The 18281-nt window shown below is 40.3% G+C and overlaps 1 protein-coding gene across 17 annotated transcripts; it reads left to right on the forward strand.

Annotated features, from left to right (window-relative positions):
• The first annotated feature begins 1533 nt into the window (after nucleotides 1–1533).
• ZFP69 (ZFP69 zinc finger protein) lies at nucleotides 1534–17929 on the forward strand. 17 transcript variants are annotated; one of them, XM_069587238.1, is made up of 8 exons: nucleotides 1541–1750; nucleotides 2067–2146; nucleotides 3101–3183; nucleotides 3335–3815; nucleotides 5152–5237; nucleotides 12134–12260; nucleotides 12608–12706; nucleotides 16563–17929. In XM_069587238.1, exons 4-8 carry the CDS (start codon nucleotides 3689–3691, stop codon nucleotides 17696–17698), a joined length of 1575 nt encoding a protein of 524 aa, XP_069443339.1. In that variant the 5' UTR covers nucleotides 1541–1750; nucleotides 2067–2146; nucleotides 3101–3183; nucleotides 3335–3688; the 3' UTR covers nucleotides 17699–17929. The 17 variants fall into 17 exon arrangements, with proteins under 17 accessions (XP_069443311.1, XP_069443329.1, XP_069443361.1 ...); XM_069587258.1 differs by having other exon boundaries at nucleotides 1581–1750; nucleotides 12611–12706; XM_069587210.1 differs by lacking the exon at nucleotides 3101–3183 and having other exon boundaries at nucleotides 1534–1750.
• Nucleotides 17930–18281: the final 352 nt, after the last annotated feature.

Below are 18281 nucleotides of genomic sequence, written 5' to 3' on the forward strand. Positions count from 1 at the left end.
TAGGTGAAGGTGAAGTCGCTCAGTCGTGTCCGACTTTTTGCGACCCCGTGGACTGTAACCTACCAGGCTTCTCCATCCATGGGATTCTCCAGGCAAGAATACTGGAGTGGATTGCCATTTCCTTCTCCAACATATTACATAACATACTAGATAATGATAATTTACACATTTATTATGCTTATTATTTACTCATATTTTCCCTTAGGAGTATGTAAGCTCCATGAGAGCAGGGATCTGTTTTGTTTACTGGTGCATCACAAGTGCCTGGCATACAGTAGGGACTCAATAAATACTTGCTGAATTGTTTTGATTTGAACTGAATTGAACTGGGTATCTATGAGGACAATAGAGAAAGGCAATTCCTATACTTTCTCACCTAGCTTTTATAGGTGAGGAAATCTTTTTTTTTCCTTTTTTTTTAACACACATTTTTTTTTTTTAATATTTATTTTTATTCGTTTGTTTGGCTGGCCAGGTCTTAGTTGCAGCACACGGGATATTTAGTTGTGCAATGCAAACTCTTGAGTTGTGCCATGTCAGATCTAGGTCCCTGACCAGGGATCAAACCTGGGCCCCCTGCATTGAGAGGGCAGAGTCTCCTCCACTGGACCACCAGGAAAGCCCCTCCTTTTCTTTACAAATACATCAGAATTTATAAGCTTTTAAGAATGGTGAATCATAACAGATATACTTTTAAGACAGCAGGTTATTTTTAAAGTTAATTTTTTTTAATGCAATTAACTAGGGCTCATTAACTATGTGAGTTTCTCTTTATTTTGTAAACATGAGTTTACATTACCACCTTTCCTCATCCCAAAAGAGACTAGAGTTTATCCCCTGGAGAAGGAGGAGTTGCACCAGAGGCAATACCTGAAAGAGGTCAGGAACTAACTCAAAATACAGGAAATAATCTTTTCAGTGATGACTAGATTAAAAGTCATGAACAAGTCATAGCAGACGGTAAAGGCCCTGCTCATTGAAATTATTCCTTAGATATTCGTCTTAACTATCTACAGTCTGCCAGAGGGCAGAAGGTTTCCTGTTTGTCTCCATCCTGAATTCCCCTCAGGGGACACCATTCGTGAGGTCTGCAGTGGCTGATGGCTTGATGGTGGGCAATTCACTGCGATGACAGACAACATTACCTTTCTACATTATTATTATTATCTATTTAGTTTTCCCAGAATTAAGATCCAAGAAAGCAGGGACTGAGTTTTGATAACTGGTATTTCCCTAGAGCCTGTAACAATGTGTGAACAGACCTAGGGATTCAGAAGATAGTTGAATAAATGAATGAAGGTCAGAGAAAGGGCTTTCGCACGGGAAGAGCTGGGCCGGTTACCTAGTCTCTTGGGACCGCTGTCAGGAAACGGGGGCGGTTCGCCTGGGTGCCCGCTGTCCAGGGTCTGGCAGTCGTGGTGGCGGCGTGCCCAGGCGCGCTCCGCGGAATTTGGGTTCCGGATTTTCGGGAGCGCCTGCCTCCCGGGAGAGGACGGGCTCTCGCTGCTCCCGATGGGCGGAGCCAGCGGCGGGGCGTGCCGAGCCGCCGGAAGACTCGAGGGCACTGGGTTGAGAGCACTGCGGCTGCGCCGGGGGCAGCAGCCGGGACCCGCCAAGGCCTGGGCGAAGGCGATCAGGGGCGCGGGCAACGGCGCTTCGCTACTGCGGAGGAGGCGGGGCGCCGGTGGGACTCGCCACTGCCTCCGGGCTGGCATCAAAACAGCGGCCGGCGAGCGGTAGCCTAGCCCAGGTCTGTTGGAAGCCGGTTCAGGGTTCCCTGGGCCTTGCGGGTCCCCAAAGCCCAGCTCCCGGGGGTGTGGCTGGAAAAGGACACGTTGGGGGGGCTGTGGATTTATCTGGTGCCTTAGCACCCGCCCTAGGCCGCCTCTCAGGAATTTAGAAAAGAACCCTGGTCCCGTCTGGAGGCCGATAGTCCTTTGGGCTTCAGAAGGAAGCCTGCGTGAATGTTCGGCGTTTTTTAAAAAAGTCATTGTGTTGGGTGTCGATGGGGTCTGTCTATAAAAGGCTGGGAAAGAAAAAAATCTCTTACCGGTCCTTCTCTAAAGAGACACCCTCTGGAGCTGAAAGCCTCAAGAACCGGCTCCGCCCCCCATCTCTGGTCGTACCAGCGTCCACGGCCTCTCTGGTGAGTAGGAAGATACACTGTCTGTGTCTGCAGTTTCTTAGGTCCGAGAGAGGCATGTCTGGAAGCAGTGAGAAGGGGCATACTCTAAATGAAGCTTCTCTGTCGCTAACCATTTCGGGAATAAGATTGCAAAGTTTCTCCACTTGGGTAACAAACGATTTTACTTTTCATATATTTGGGGACAGGATATTTTTCATATGCTCCAATACAGCTCGTTTCTTTGCATCAGTCACAGCTGAAAACTGGAAGCCAAACACCCTGCCCCACAAACTTCAAAAAGTTGGGCCAGCTCCCTTTTCAGGGAGCTAGAACTAGGATTGTTCTTGAGGCCCTAATACACTGTACTTAGTCGCTGTAGAGGCACCTGTTCAGATGCCAAGGGCTTTCACGAAAAGTTAGGCAGTTTCCAAAATTTCCTGCCAGGAGCAGTTCTGCAATAGTTCTCATTATATTCGAAGTACTATATTTGAGATTCTTGAAACTTTAAATTCAGATCTATAATTGTTTAAAAAATAACTTTAAAAAGTAGTGTTGTGGTTGCGCATTAAAGCAAAAGGTTTATAATAATGTCGTTAAGGTACTGTATTCCCAACATTGTTACAACCCTAAGAAGTACACTTCTTATATGCATTTTCTAGATGATGAAATGGAAACACAGAGAACTGAAGTGTCTTAGAGCTTTTAAGCGCCCGTGTCAGGATTCTAACCCAGACTGTCTGATTTCTAAGCTTGCCCTCTAAACTCCCAAGTCTGTCTGTGTCCAAGCAGAAGATGTATGCAGCTTGTTGTTGTGTTCAGTTGCCAAGTCGTGTCCGACTCTTTGTGACCCCATGGACTGCAGCATGTCAAGCCTCTCTGTCCCTCACCATCTCCCAGAGTTTGCCCAAGTTCAGTGAGGTCATCCAACCATCTCATCCTCTGTCGCCCTCTTCTTCTACCTTCAATCTTTGCCAGCATCAGGGTCTTTTCCAGTGAGTCGGCTGTTCGCATCAGGTGGCCAAAGTATTGGAGCTTCCAAAGAGGAAAGTCAAGGCAAGGTCTGCGCATGTTTGTGTATCTTTGGTATTTGTGTGTATTTGTGCTATTTGTGAAAGTGTGTATGGAACTAGAAATTAGAGCTGCATGTAAAGCATAGATTATACTTATTTTCACATTGATACTAAATCTTTGTTTTTGCATCTTTTTCAGTTTTAAGTATGTTTCTGCAAGGTCTGGAGTTCTATCTGTATGATCAGTTTTCTGGATCCCTCCTCCCTGCCTTTTGCTCCTCTAGAAGAATATGAAGAGGCATATACTCAGACCTACTCAACCAGCCACCCTGCAAGCAGGCAGGGCTTAATTTTAGAGAGGAAATCAGTTTCTCAGAGCTGTGAGAGCCACATCAGCCTCTAGGAGCCCCTAGGTTCTCGTGCCGCAGGCAAACGCAAGAATCCTGAGGGCAGGAGTCTGTGGTCACAGGAGGACCACGCCACTGTGAGGCATCTCAGCAGAGGCTCTGGCCGCTTCCTCACCAGAAGTGGACAAGGTCATTCAGGAGGCATCATGCTGCAGCAGCTCCTGATCACCCTGCCCACCGAGGCCAGCACGTGGGTGAAGCTGCACCATCCGGAGAAGGCCAAGGAGGGGGCGCCCCTGTGGGAGGATGTGACCAAGATGTTTGAAGGAGGAGGTGAGAGTAGGCTGATGGATGGGGGGTGGAGGAGGAAGAAGGGTTCTCAATCTGCTTGGGGAAAATAGGTACAATCATCATTGAAGTGGTCTCTGGGGGAGAAAATTGGGAGAGAGTAGGTCCTTGGGGCTTGTGCTTGTGGCTTTGGGGAAGGAGATAGCTGTGCGAGAAAATGTTGGGCTCTTAAGCACTGGGTCCCTGCGACGTGTGCTCCATGCTGCTCCCATCTCCTGTCCTCGAATAAACACAGGACAAGAAGACAGAATTCAGGGTGCTCCCCACCAGCAGCTGTATAAGTGTGACTTACAGACATCAGAGTCAAAGGTTTCTACCCCCTTAAGCCCTCCAGTGGTTTTCCTTTATTAGTCTTAGTCTAGTCTCAAACCAATGCTTTTTCTTTCTTTTCTTCTCCCGCTAGAAGGAAGGAATGACATGCTTGGTTACTCTCACTTTACCTTGAACTGTTCTGAGTTCAGTGGGAAGCATGTCCAAGATTACACAGTATTTGCTGGCGGGTCAGGATAGATGGATGGACAGAAGAATTAGCATAGCTCATGGGGTCTCTTAGTTCATCTTTAACACTTCAAAAGTCAGACAGGGACTTTGTTAAGCATCTTGATGGATGGAAAAATGAATAATGATCTCTAATGCTAATTAGTAATTGATAGAGATAGACACATACCCAGATGGAAAGAAGAGAAAGTAGCCTAAATACATTTTATGGTAAAATTCTTTTGGAAGACAAGAGACAGGAAAATTCTTCTGATTGTATTTATCAGAGAAATTTTCACAAAGCAGATAGCACTGAATTGAGCCTTAAAAGATGTCTATTGTTTTTATGGAAGAATTAGGAAAAAATACAAAAGTGGGGACCTTGAGGAGTGGTTCAGAGAATGGAGACTGTTCTCGTCTAACTGAGGGTTAAGAATGTGGTCAGTGCGTGTGTCCCACAGATAAAGGGTGGTTAGAGGAAGCTAATGCTGGGAAGATACGCTTCAGGCAGATTGTAGAGTGCCATGAAGTCTGTGGGAAGTGTTTGGATTTTTCTTGCTTGGAAGTAGGGAACCTTTGAGGATTTCTGAACAGAGGAGTGGCCTGGTAGGTCAGTGCTTTTGGACCAGCATTGACCATTGGGAAACATTAATACCCCAATCAACGCACTGGAGGTCCTCCTCATTAAGGAGACTCCCATCTGCTCTTGGGTCGCTCTGAATGTCTTTCTTTGTGAGTGTATTCAGAGAAGGGCTGTTTTCAGCAGAACTGCAGGCAGTTTTTCTATTTAATGGGGTAAGGGGTAAGGTAAGATGCAAACTTTCTGGCTCTTTTCCTTCCTCAGCTCTGCTATCTCAGGATGCTGATGAGACCCAGGGAGAAAGTTTAAAGGATGAATTGATCCCCAGGACCCCAACAGCAGACTCCCAGGTGGGCTGGAGTTTCCTGTCACTTTCTTGACATGCTTTTTAGTTTTTAAGATTATAATTTGCCCTTTTCTGGGGAGTTGGGTATATTGAGGCTAATGAATTTAACCAGGGAACTCAGTGCAAGTTAGTCTTGCACAGAAAACGGGTCCACAGTGGTCCGCAGTTTCCCTCCTCTTAGAAAGCGTTTCTTCGGACTCCATGGCGGTCCAGTGGTTACGACTCTGCACTTCCTCTGCAGGGGGTGCAGGTTCGATCCCTGGTTGGGGCACTAAGATTCCACATGCTGTGTGGCCAAAAAACATATTTTTTAAAAAATGTTTCTTTCCAGCCAACATCTAATACGAATTTTTGTAGAGAAAGCAAAATGAATGATTTAATTCTAACCCATAAAAACCAACAGGTACCATTTGAGATCTAAGATAAACCTCAGTTTTTATGAGGATTTTATACTAAAAAACGGGTGACATCTATCGCTTCATGAGGTGGCCCACAGAATAGTGGCATGAGCAGAGGTCAAATAACAGCTAAAGACCTGAGCAGAGAAGAAATGGTCAGGCCATGGAGCACACACATTAGACAGGCTGGGCAGTTACAACAGGGTATAGAAACATGTCCTCACCACCTGGTAGAAGCACAGATGAAACAGAGAAGGGAAATGTAGAGTAAACGTGAAAGGAAGACTTATTAAAGGGAGACATCATCCGAGGACAGAAGAGTTTTGAGTGAGAACTTGGGTTCTGAAATTAGATGGTACAGAATTTGAACTTGTCTCTGGTATTTACTTGCTCCGTGATTTTTTTTTTTTTTTTAGGTTTTTTATGATGCCATTTTCTTTAGCTAATTCAGGTGCTAACATCTTTTAGGATTGAAATGCATTCCAGGGCTATTTCCAGTAATATAGAAGAAATAGTAATATTCTAATTATTTGGAGAGTTACCTTATCTCTGCATTCCACTTTTCTTTAATTCTCACCTCCTGACAGTTAAAAATACTGGTGGGATTCTTAGCACTGGGAAAAGATTAAATTTCTTAAAATTGAGGTATAATTTATATATAGGAAAAACACTTAAGAAAGTATATGGTTCTGTTTTGACATTTATACACCATGTAACCAAGTTGAGCATTTCTGCCTCTCAGAATGTTCACTTGTGCCCCTTTCCAGTCAAAACTCTGTTTGGCCCCAGTAGAGAGAGAGTACATGGGATTTCTGCATTATTTCTTACAACTGCATGTAAATCTATGATTAAAATCATCTAATAAATCTATAATCTCAAAATAAAAACTTTAAGAAAGAATCTGTACATGGCAGTGGTTAGGTATCATGCTCTATAAATGTCAGGTTAAGTTGATTGATAGGTGTTCAGATCTACATCCTTGATAAATTTTTGTCTACTTGTTCCATCACTTAGTGAGAGGAGTATTAAAATCTCTAATTATTGTGGTTTTGTTCATATCTCCCTTCAGTTCTGTCAAGTCAAATTCTGTTATCAGGCACATATATATGTAGGATTATTGTCTTAATGAGCTGACCATTTATCATTAGGAAATGTCTCATCATATTCTTTTTCCTAAGCCCACTTTGTCTGATTTAATGTAACTTCTCCAGTGTTTCTAATTATTGTTGGTATGGTATAGCTTTTTTCATTCTTTTAACTTAATTTGTGCCTTTATATTTAAAGTGTGCCTTCTTAGATACAGCTGGGCCTTGCGTGCTTAGTCTGTTAACAGTTACATAATCATTGATATGGAGCTTCCCAGGTGGCTCAGTGGGTAAGGAATCCACCTACAGGATTTCCCTGGTGGCCCAGTAGCTAAGACTCCGTGCTTCCAATGCAGGAGGCCTGGGTTTGATCCCTGGTCAGGGAACTAGATCCCAGATGCCACAATTAAAGATCTTGCATGCTACAACAAAGACCCAGTGCAGCCCCCCAAAAACCAAAACAATCTGGCTGCAATGCAGGACACGCAGGAAACATGGGTTCAGTGTGCTGGGTAGGGAAGATCCCTTGGAGGAGGGCATGGCAACTCACTCCAGTATTCTTGCCTGAAGAATCCCAAGGAAAAGAGGAGCCTGGTGGGCTATAGTCCATAGAGTCACAAAGAGTAGGACACAACTGAAGTGACTGAGCACACAGGCAACCACTGATATGCCTGGAATTTAAGTGTATATTCTTGTACTTTGTTTGCTGTTTGTCAAACCTATTCTTTCATTTCTTTGTTCTTCCTCTCCTGCCTTCTTTTGGATTGTGCAATTTTTTAGTATTCTATTTTATGTCCTCTAATGACTTTTTAAGCTCTACTTTGATTTGTTTTTAGTGGTTGTCCTGGCCATTACAATATGCATTTTAAACGTGTCACAGTTGGATTACTATTATACTGTTTCACAAAGAATATGAAAATCATATTTTCCTATTTACTCTTCCCATTCTTTTTTACTTTACATGTTATATGCCCCATAATACATGTCCTTATTTTTGCTTTTAACAGTAAACTGTCTCATAAGAGATTAAGAAAAAAAAAAAAAGAGCCTTTCATATTTGCCCACCTATTTACCAGTGCAGGCTTTCCTGATGGCTCAGACAGTAAAGGATCTGCCTACAATGCAAGAGACCTGGGTTTGATCCCTGGGTTAGGAAGATCCCCTGGAGAAGGAAATGTCAACCCACTCCACTACTCTTGCCTAGAGAATTCCAAGGACAGAGGAGCCTGGTAGGCTCTAGTCCATAGGGGTCACAAAGAGTCGGACATGACTAAGTGACTTTCTTTCACTTTACCAGTTGGAGCACTTTTCAGTCCTTCGTTTAGGTTCTAAGTTTCTGACATCATTTCCCTTCAGCCTAAAGAACATCATTTAGCATTTCCTGTAGTGTGGGTCTTCAGATGACAAATTCTCACAGCTTTGGCGATCTAGAAGTGTCTTTATATGGTCTTCCTATTAGAGGATCTTTTACTGGATATAGAATTCTAGGGTGGCTGTTTTTTTCTTTTAAGCACTTTAAGGATGTTCCATTGTCTTTTGGGTTATATTGGTTCAGATAAAAAGTGAGCTATTTTTCTTATTCTTTCTCCAGATGTGACATGTCTTTTTGTTTATTTTATACTAACTTTTCTGGTTTTCCTGTTCTTCTTTCCTACTTTCTTTTCACTACTTTTATAATCTTCCCTTTTATCTTTGCTCTTCAGCAGTTTTAATGATGTACATAGACATGGTATTTTGAATTTTTTTTTTTTGGTGGAGGATTTGCTGCCTTTTGCATTTATGGGTTGATTTTTTTTAATCCAACTTGGAAATTTTTCAGCCTTTATTTCTTCAAATATTCTTTTCTTCTCATTCTTCTCCTTCTGAGATTTTAATTACATGTATATTAGACCATGTAATACTATCTACCCCCCCCCCCCCGCTTTTTTTTCTTTTTCTCTTTTGGTGCATCCATTTGAATACTATCTATTGACCTGTGTTAAGTTTCATTGATCTTGTCTTCACTAGGGTCCATCTGATGTTAAGCCCATCCAGTGGATTTTTCAGATATTGTATTTTTCAGTTGTAGAATTGTCTTTTAGTTCTTTTTTGGCATTTCTATCTCTCCTCAATTACCCTGGCATTTTGACCTATTACATCCATATTTTATTGTAAACTCTTCAACGTATATTTTAATAATTGCTTTAAATTTCTTGTCTGCTTCTCCCAGTGACTTGGTGACCTAGGTCTTTGCTTCTTATGTTTTTATTTCTTGATTATAGGTCAGATTTTCCTCCTTCACTTGCCTAATAATTTTTTATTATGGTTCAGATATTATGTATAAAAGAACAGTGGAGGATGAAATATACATAGATAGATCCATTTCCCCATCAGCCTGGAAGGACATTGGTATTGAGAATAACTACGATGGCTTCCAGTTTTTAATGAAACCTCAGATGTGTGGCATCCTGGCCAAACATCTGCAATTTCATATTGTTAGAGCAATCATTGTATTGCTGGGAGTTGCAACTTTCTACAAGTTTGCTTTGGTGAACCAAGAAAGACAGAATAAAGGACAGAAGTGGCAAGGACCTAACATAAGCAGAAAAGATTAAGAAGAGATGGCAAGAATATACAGAAGAACTGTACAAAAAAGATTTAATGACCCAGATCATTGTGTTGGTGTGGTCACTCACCTAGAACCAGACATCTTGGAGAGTGAAGTCAAGGCAGCCTTAGGAAGCATTACTACAAACAAAGCTAGTGGAGGTGATAGAATTCCAGTTGAACTGTTTCAAATCCTAAAAGATGATGCTGTTAAAGTGCTGCACTCAATATGCCAGCAAATTTGGAAAACTCAGCAATGGCCACAGGACTGGAAAAGTCAAGTTTTCATTCCAGTCCCAAAGAAAGGCCATGCCAAAGAATGTTCAAACTACTGTACAGTTGCGCTCATTTCACATGCTAGCAAGGTAATGCTCAAAATACGTTAATCTAGGCTTCAACAATATGTGAACTAAGAACTTCCAGATGTTCAAGCTGGATTTAGAAAAGGCAGAGGAACCCCGAGATCAAATTGCTAACATTTGTTGGATTATAGAAAAAGCAAGGGAATTTAAAAAATCCATTTCTGCTTCATTGACTATGCTAAAGCCTTTGACTTTCTGGATCACAACAAACTGTGGAAAATTCTGAGAGAGATGGGAATACCAGACCACTTTACTTGTCTCCTGAAAAACCTGTATGCAGGTCAAGAAGGAACAGTTAGAACTGGACATAGAACAATGGGCTGGTTCAAAATTGGGAAAGGAGTATGTCAAGGCTGTATATTGTCACCCTGCTTATTTAAGTTCTATCCAGAGTACATCATGTGAGATGCTGGGCTGGATGAATCACAAGCTGAAATCAAGATTGCCAGGAGAAATATCAACAACCTCAGATATGCAGATGATACCAGTGTAATGGCAGAAAGTGAAGAGGAACTAAAGAGCCTCTTGATGAAGGTGAAAGAGGAGAGTGAAAAAGCTGGCTTAAAACTCAACATTTGAAAAACTAAGATCAGGGCATCCACTTCCATCACTTCATGGCAAATAGATGGGGGGAAAATGGAAACAGTGGCAGGTTTTATTTTCTCCTGCTCCAAAGCAGGGCTCCAAAATCACTGTGAATGGTGACTGCAGCCATGAAATTAAAAGATGCTTGCTCCTTGGAAGAAAAACTGTGACAAACCTAGACAGTGTATTAAAAAGCAGAGATATCACTTTACTGACAAAGGTCCATTTAGTCAAAGCTATGGTTTTTCCAGTTGTTGTGTATAGATGTGAGAGTTGGACCATAAAGAAGGCTGAGCCCCAAAGATGCTTTCAGACTGTGGTGCTGGAGAAGACTCTTGAGAGTCCCTTGGACAGCAAGGAGATCAAACCAGTCAATCCTAAAGGAAATCAACCCTGAATATTCATTAGAAGGACTGATGCTGAAGCTGAAGCTCCAGTACTTTGGCCGTCTGAGGCAAAGAGCTGATTTATAGAAAAGACCCTGATGCTGGAAAAGATTGAGGCAGGAGGAGAAGGGGGCAACAGAGAATGAAATAGTTGGATGGTATCACTGACTCAATGGACATGAGTTTGAGCAAACTCTGGGATAGAGTGAAGGACAGGGAAGCCTGGTGTGCTGCAGTCCATGGGGCAGCAGAGTCGGACATGACTTAGCGACTTAACAACAACAAACAACAAGAACGCAGGCATATGCAGATTCTGCAGAAAGTATGGTTCTATGAAAAATTTTAAGGTAATGAGAAAGGCTGGTCTCTTTCAGAGTGCAAAGTAATTTCAGGATGTAAAAAATTTCTTTGTGTTGAGTTGCATGAAATTCATCCCTGACCTGTGTTTGTTAACTGTGAAGCATGAATATCTGGGCTATGGAATAGATTCTCTTGATAAACAATTAATAAATGTATATATATGTAGATAGATAGATATAGTCTGTTTGTTTTGTCTGTTCTGTTTATTTGCAGAAAACTCTAAGCCTTTTCCTCTTGACTGGTGGTTAAGGTGAGGGACTGATTATTCATATTTTTCCTAGAGCTCTGGCTGAGCTCTGGCTGAGATGCACTTTAGTTTGATTGAATTCACTGTTTTTCTTTTTTCGGTTGCATTGTATGTGGGATCTTAGCTCCTCAACCAGGGCCTGAACCCATACCCCCTGCAGTGGAAGGTATGGACCTTCCACCACCAGGGTCCTTGATTGAGTTCACTTCTGATTAACCCAACTACTATAGCACCCCATGCCATCAGTGCTGAAGGGCTGATCCTTTATTATCTGTTCAGTATTTGAGCTAAGGAAGAGCTTGATCACAGTTCCAAACCGTTTTGTTCATCTTGCATTAAACTCCAGCAGGGCCCCAGAATTTCAGCCCTGGAGGAATACATTGGTCTTTGTGACAGTAAGTACTGAAAGCCTCTCTCCCTGTCCCTTGGGCCCTCTGGTCTCATCTGCTTCCACTTGCCCGCCTCCAGCAATGCTGGCCACTCTCCTGCTCCTCAGACAAGCCAAGGATATGCACTCCTCAGGTCCTTTGTTCCTGCTTGGAATGCTCTCCCCTCAGATTTCCATGTGGTTCTTTCCTACTGAGTTCATGTCTCTGACTATCACCCTTTTAGGAAGACTTACCCTAACACCCTACACGAAAGACCTTCCCCATCCTCACCGTGGCTCTCCCTGGTGCCATTATCCTGCTTCATTTTGTTTTTTTCTAAGACATGTATAATAACCATCTGTCCTTTCATATATTGTTTATAATAGTCTCCAGGGAATTACCAAACAGATCCAGAGGAGACTCCCAGTAAAACTAATTTAGAATCTCTCAGAAGACTGTCAGAACATATTGGATCTTGATGGAGGTGGTCTCAGGCTGAAAAGGAATATATTGGATATTCTAGGAACTGTTGACCTTCAAAGACGTATCTGTGGACTTCACCCAGGAGGAGTGGGGGCAGCTGGCGCCTGCTCACCGGAATCTGTACCGGGAGGTGATGCTGGAGAACTATGGGAATCTGGTCTCAGTGGGTAAGGACAGGCTGCACATACATCCAGAATCCTGCCTATTAACAGGATTAATATTTAATTTAGTATTAATAATTCCTAAATTATTAAATGCGGTAGATTCCCTGGAGCCTGGCCTTGGGTTCTGTGTTGGAAATGGATGTTGCATACCTTTGAAAATCAAGCCAGAACATATCTGAATCTCTTCCCTTCAGGGAACACTTTACTTTGTAGATCAAGAATAGGAAAACATGCTGTGGTGCCCCTTTCCATCTTCAGAGACCCTAAATACCTGAGGATTGAAACTACATCCCAGGGATGGTTCTTTGACCTCAGCATAAATATTCATACCCTTTTTTTCACTCCATAAGCAGGTTGTCAGCTTTCCAAACCTAGTGTGATTTCCCAGTTGGAGAAAGGAGAAGAGCCATGGATGACAGAGAAAGAAGGCCCAGGAGATCCCAGTTCAGGTGAGCCAAGGCAGATGGTGCCTTTTAATATGTAGGCCAGAGTGCCCAGCATCTTCCCAGGCTGCAGAAAGGCTGAGCGGGTGGACAGGCATGCTCTGAAGTAGATTTCATCCCTCTGTCTGCAGTCCTTTTCTTCATCTGACCTAGCAGAAGTCTCTGGAGTTGGAGGGAAGATAAGTCTTCTCTTCATTAAGGTTTTCCTTCTTTCTTCAATATCCTAAAGTCTACCAATTGAAAGCTCCTTTCCCCATGCTCTGAAATGTGCGTAGTAGTCTCTTCTCACGGAAAGCAGATCTCTTTTCCAGACTCTCACTGCATTCTCCAGATCTTTAATCTTCTCTCTTGCATCCTATTTCCACTTTTCATCAACTTTCATTTTACAATCTTAACTTTGATTCTCACTGTCCTTTGAACTAAAGTATCCTTATTTATTGTAACAAATGTTTTATGGAAAAGCCTGCAAGAAAAATGACCATGGGATTCCTTCTCATCAAATCCAGTGATCTTTAACAATCTTCTTAAACTTCGCTTTTATTGTGAAATATTTTAGACATTCAGAAAGGCACAGAGAACATTACAATAAATTGCTATTAAGTACTTTCTACCTAGATTAAGAAATAAAACAGAGTTTAAACCCCAGTACTCCCATCCTTGCTTGTGAAATAACTAACTCTTCTAACTTGAAACATTGTCATTCCTATATGTGTCTTCATATTTGTATTATATGTGTATATTCCCAAGCAATATATAACATTATTTTTTGAATTTATTTTTAATTGAAAGATAATTGTGTTTATAATATTGTGTTCATTTCTGCCGTATATCAACATATATCAGCCATAGGTATACATATGTCCCCTCCCTCTTGAACTTCCTTCCCACCTCCCACCCCATCCCGCTTTTCTAGGTTGTCACGGAGACCTGGTTTGAGTTCTCTGAGTAGCAAATTCCTACTGGCCATGTGTTTTACATATAGTGGAGTATATGTTTCCATGCTTCTCTCTCCATTCATCCCACCCTCTCCTTCCCCCGACTCACTTATTTCCGTAAGTCTGTTCTCTATGTCTGCATCTCCATTGCTGCCCTGAACATAGGTTCATCAGCACCTCTTTCTAGACTCCATATATATGTGTTAATATACAATTTTTTTTCTCTTTCTGACTTCCTTCAGTTTGTATAATAGGCTGTAGGTTCATCTACCTCATTAGCACTGACTCATGTTCCTTTTTATGGCTGAGTAATAGTCCATTGTATATATGTACTACAGCTTCTTTATCCATTCATCTGTCGATGGACATCTAGGTTGCTTCCATGTCCTAGCTATAGTAAATACTGCATCAATGAACACTGGGGTACATATGTCTTTTTCAGTTATGGTTTTCTCAGGATATATGCCCAGTGGTGGGATTGTTGGATCATATGGTAGTTTTATTCCTAGTTTTTTAAGGAATCTCCATACTGTCTTGCACAGTGGTCATTTCAATTTGTATTCCCACCAACAGTGCAAGAGGTTCCCTTTTCTCCACACCCTCTCCAGAATTTATTGCTTGTAAATTTTTTGATGATAGCCATTCTGACCAGTGTGAGGTGATATATCATTGTAGTTTTGATTTGCATTTCTGTAGTAATGAGTGATATCGAGCATCTTTTCATGTGTTTACTAGCCATCTGTATGCCTTCTTTGGAGAAATGTCTATTTAGGTGTTTTGCCCACTTTTTGATTGGGTTGTTTTGTTTTTCTGGTATTGAATTACGTGAGCTGCTTGTATATTTTGGAAATTAATCCTTTGTCAGTTGTTTCATTTGATATTATTTTCTCCCATTCTGAGGGTTGTCTTTTCACCTTGTTTATAATTTCCTTTACTATGCAAAAATTTTTCAGTTTAATTAGATCCCACTTGTTTATTTTTCTTTTTATTTCTGTTACTCTAGGAGGTGCATCATAGAGGATCTTGTGACTTATAGCACATAAATTACTACTTATAATACTGTTTTACATATTCTTATTCTTTAAAAAAAATGGTATATGTACTTCTTCCACTTGCTTTTCTCATTCAACACTGTTGATATTTATCCATATTATTCATTCATATTTATCCATATCATTCATTTCCATTGAGTTAATAAAGCACAATTTATCCATTTTCCTGTTGATAGAAATTTAGAGGTTTCTAAATTTGGGGGTTACAGAGATACTGCAATAAAACTTTGTGTATGTGACTTCTTGTGTAAGTATTTCTCTGAGATATTTGATAGAAGCAGACTTATTGGGTCATAGAGCAGATACACCTGTATGTTTCAGGAAATTTTTCTTCAAAGTAGTTGCACCAGTTGGTACTCCCATCTGAGAGTTTTGAGAGGTTCCGGAACTCAGCGTCTTTGTCAACACTTGGCGTTGTCAAACTTTCACATTTTTATAAATTCAGTGGTTGAATACGATGTCTTGTGTTTTTAATTTTCATGATTACTAATAAGAGGGAGCATGTTTTTCATGTTTGTTAGCCATCCTTCCAGGATTTGTTTTCTGCATGGCAGTCAGACACTTTACTGTCTGAGCCACCAGGGAAGCCCTTCTGTAAATTACTGTTTATATCCTTTGCAAATCTTTCTATTATTTTTTCCTTATTGATTTATATAAAAAATATATATTATTTTATATCTTTAAAATTTTATTTTCCATGTTTAGGTTTAAATCTGTATATATTTTATATATAGTGTGAGGTGAGGCTCTAGTTTAACTTTAAACATGTGGATAATAAGCCCAAGAACCATTTATTGAATAGTTTAGCCTACTTGGTCACCTGCCAAGTTTCTTTATATGCCTGAGTCTATTTCTGGGCTCTATCTGTTCTGTTCCATTTTTCTATCTCTAATGTCAGACTGTCTTAATTACTGTATTTCATAGTGAGATTTAATATCTTGTTCTTCAAAATTGTCCTGGCTGTTGTTAGCCCCTTGCTTTTCCGTATGAATTATATTTACATGCACACAAATTCTCTGGTGGTATTTTGATTGGAATATATTGAATCTATAGATCAATTTAGGGGGGAATTAATGTTATGATATTGAGTCCAATTGTCCAGGAACATGGTATATTGTTCCACTTATTGACATTTTCTAATTTTTTAAAATAAATTTTCAGGATTTCCCCCCATAAAAGTCTTGTATACATTACACATCTTTTGTCAGATTCATCCTGAAGGACATACATTTTATTGCTATTCTGTTTTTTTATTTTTTAGCCACACTGCATATCTTTTGGGATTTTAGCTCCTTGATGAAGCACTGAAGCTTTGAAGCATTGCCTCTCACCCTCAGTTGTGAAAGCTTACAGTCCTAATCACTGGACTGCCAGGGAATTCCCTCAAACCTGTTTTCTGAACTAGCTGGAGTAGGAAGAGGGAAATCTTTTTATCTTTCTGAGAATGTTTTCCAAAAATAGTTATCAATTAAAAAGACACTGTTAAGACATAGCCCTGAAATATTATTTTTTAGTATTAATAGAAAGAAAAAGATTAAAATGTTCAAATTTTTACTCTGTATATAAAATCACACATTGACCTTGTTCATTGTGTCTTAATTTCCCATTACCTCTCCAGGCTACATAACCATATTTAAATACACTCAGAATTTAATGGAATTTCTGTGGTACTCCAGTGGTTAAGACTGCATGCTCCCAGTGCGGGGGGCACAGGTTGGATCTCTGGTCAGGCCTCATGCGAAAAATAAATATATTCAAAATTTCATGTACTTTATATGTATTGTTATCTAAATCTGTATTCCATACTCAGGATAATAATTGACTTTTAAAAGCATAATGAATATGAGTTATTTGCATTTTTTCCATTTCTTTCAGACTTGGAGAGTAAAACAGAAACCAGTGCATCAAATGCAAAATACAACATTTTACAAAAACAGTTATATCATGGCATGATGATGGAAAGGTTAATGAGAGATGATGTCATTTATTCCACATTGAAGAAAGTCTCAAAATATGATGACGAGTTAGAAAAGCACCAGGATCACCATGGAAGAAATGTGAGACAAACCATTATGATCCATAAGAAGAGAAGCCAAGAAACTTACAAATTTGGCAAAAATATTGTTAGTTCAAATGTTGTTATAGAACAGAGGCTCCGTAAGTGTGACACACCTAGAAAGAGAAACAAATGCAAATCAGATTTGATTACTCATCCAACAAGTTACGTAAGAGTGAAAACCTATGAATGTAATATATGTGAAAAGGCCTTCAAACAACCCATTCACCTTACTGAACACATGAGAATTCATACTGGTGAGAAACCTTTCAGATGTAAAGAATGTGGTAGGGCCTTCAGTCAAAGTGCGTCCCTTACCACACACCAGAGAATCCATACTGGTGAGAAGCCCTTTGAATGTGAAGAATGTGGCAAAGCCTTCAGACATCGCTCGTCTCTTAATCAGCATCATAGAACCCACACTGGGGAGAAACCCTTCATATGTGATAAATGTCAGAAAGCTTTCAGCCAGAACATTAGCTTGATCCAGCATTTGAGAACTCATTCTGGAGAGAAACCCTTTACGTGCAATGAATGTGGGAAAACCTTTAGACAGATTAGACACCTTAGTGAACATATAAGAATTCATACTGGGGAGAAGCCCTATGCATGCACTGCATGTTGTAAAACCTTTAGTCATAGAGCTTATCTGACGCATCACCAGAGAATCCATACTGGGGAGAGACCCTACAAATGTAAAGAATGTGGGAAAGCCTTTAGGCAGAGGATACACCTTAGCAACCATAAAACTGTTCATACAGGAGTGAAAGCATATGAATGCAACCGCTGTGGAAAAGCGTACAGGCATGATTCATCCTTTAAGAAACATCAGAGGCATCACACAGGAGAAAAACCTTATGAATGTAATGAATGTGGAAAAGCCTTCAGCTATAATTCATCACTTACTCGACACCATGAAATACACAAGAGAAATGTCTTCCAAAATCATATCTGAAAACAGATTATGTACCATGAGAACAAAAGCTAAGTCTAAACCAGTAGCTCTGTGCTTTGAATTTTAGGACTCTAAATTTGAGAAATTGACATAATGATGCCAACTTCTAGTTTTGCTCATTGTGTAAATAAACACTACATTGATAACTACTATTTACTAATACCTCCACACAAAGTTACTTAATCGAGAATAAAAGATGGCCCTTCAAATTAAATTCAACAATATAGAAAATTTTGTACATCATTATTTTTATAATTTCATGGTAGATTAATAAATTATTTTTCTTGGGCATTCACAGATACAGACCAGCATTTGGAAACTGCTGTTTAAAACATCACCACCACCCCTACTTTTTTAATTAAAATTTTATTTTTTTTAATGGGGAAACTCTTCACATGGTATAAATTTCAAAAGGTATGGTCAGTTTTGTAAGTGAAAAGCCTTTCTCCATCCTCCGCACAAAATTCTACCTACAGGCAACCATTTTTTATAACTCATATTTTGTACACCCTTTTAGAGAGCTTTCTGTTTAAATCCAAAAGAATACAAGCATACATTTTTTTACTTTTAAGCATAAATGGCA

The sequence above is a fragment of the Ovis canadensis genome, chromosome 1 (genome assembly GCF_042477335.2).
Source record: "Ovis canadensis isolate MfBH-ARS-UI-01 breed Bighorn chromosome 1, ARS-UI_OviCan_v2, whole genome shotgun sequence".
Taxonomy (NCBI): domain Eukaryota; kingdom Metazoa; phylum Chordata; class Mammalia; order Artiodactyla; family Bovidae; genus Ovis; species Ovis canadensis.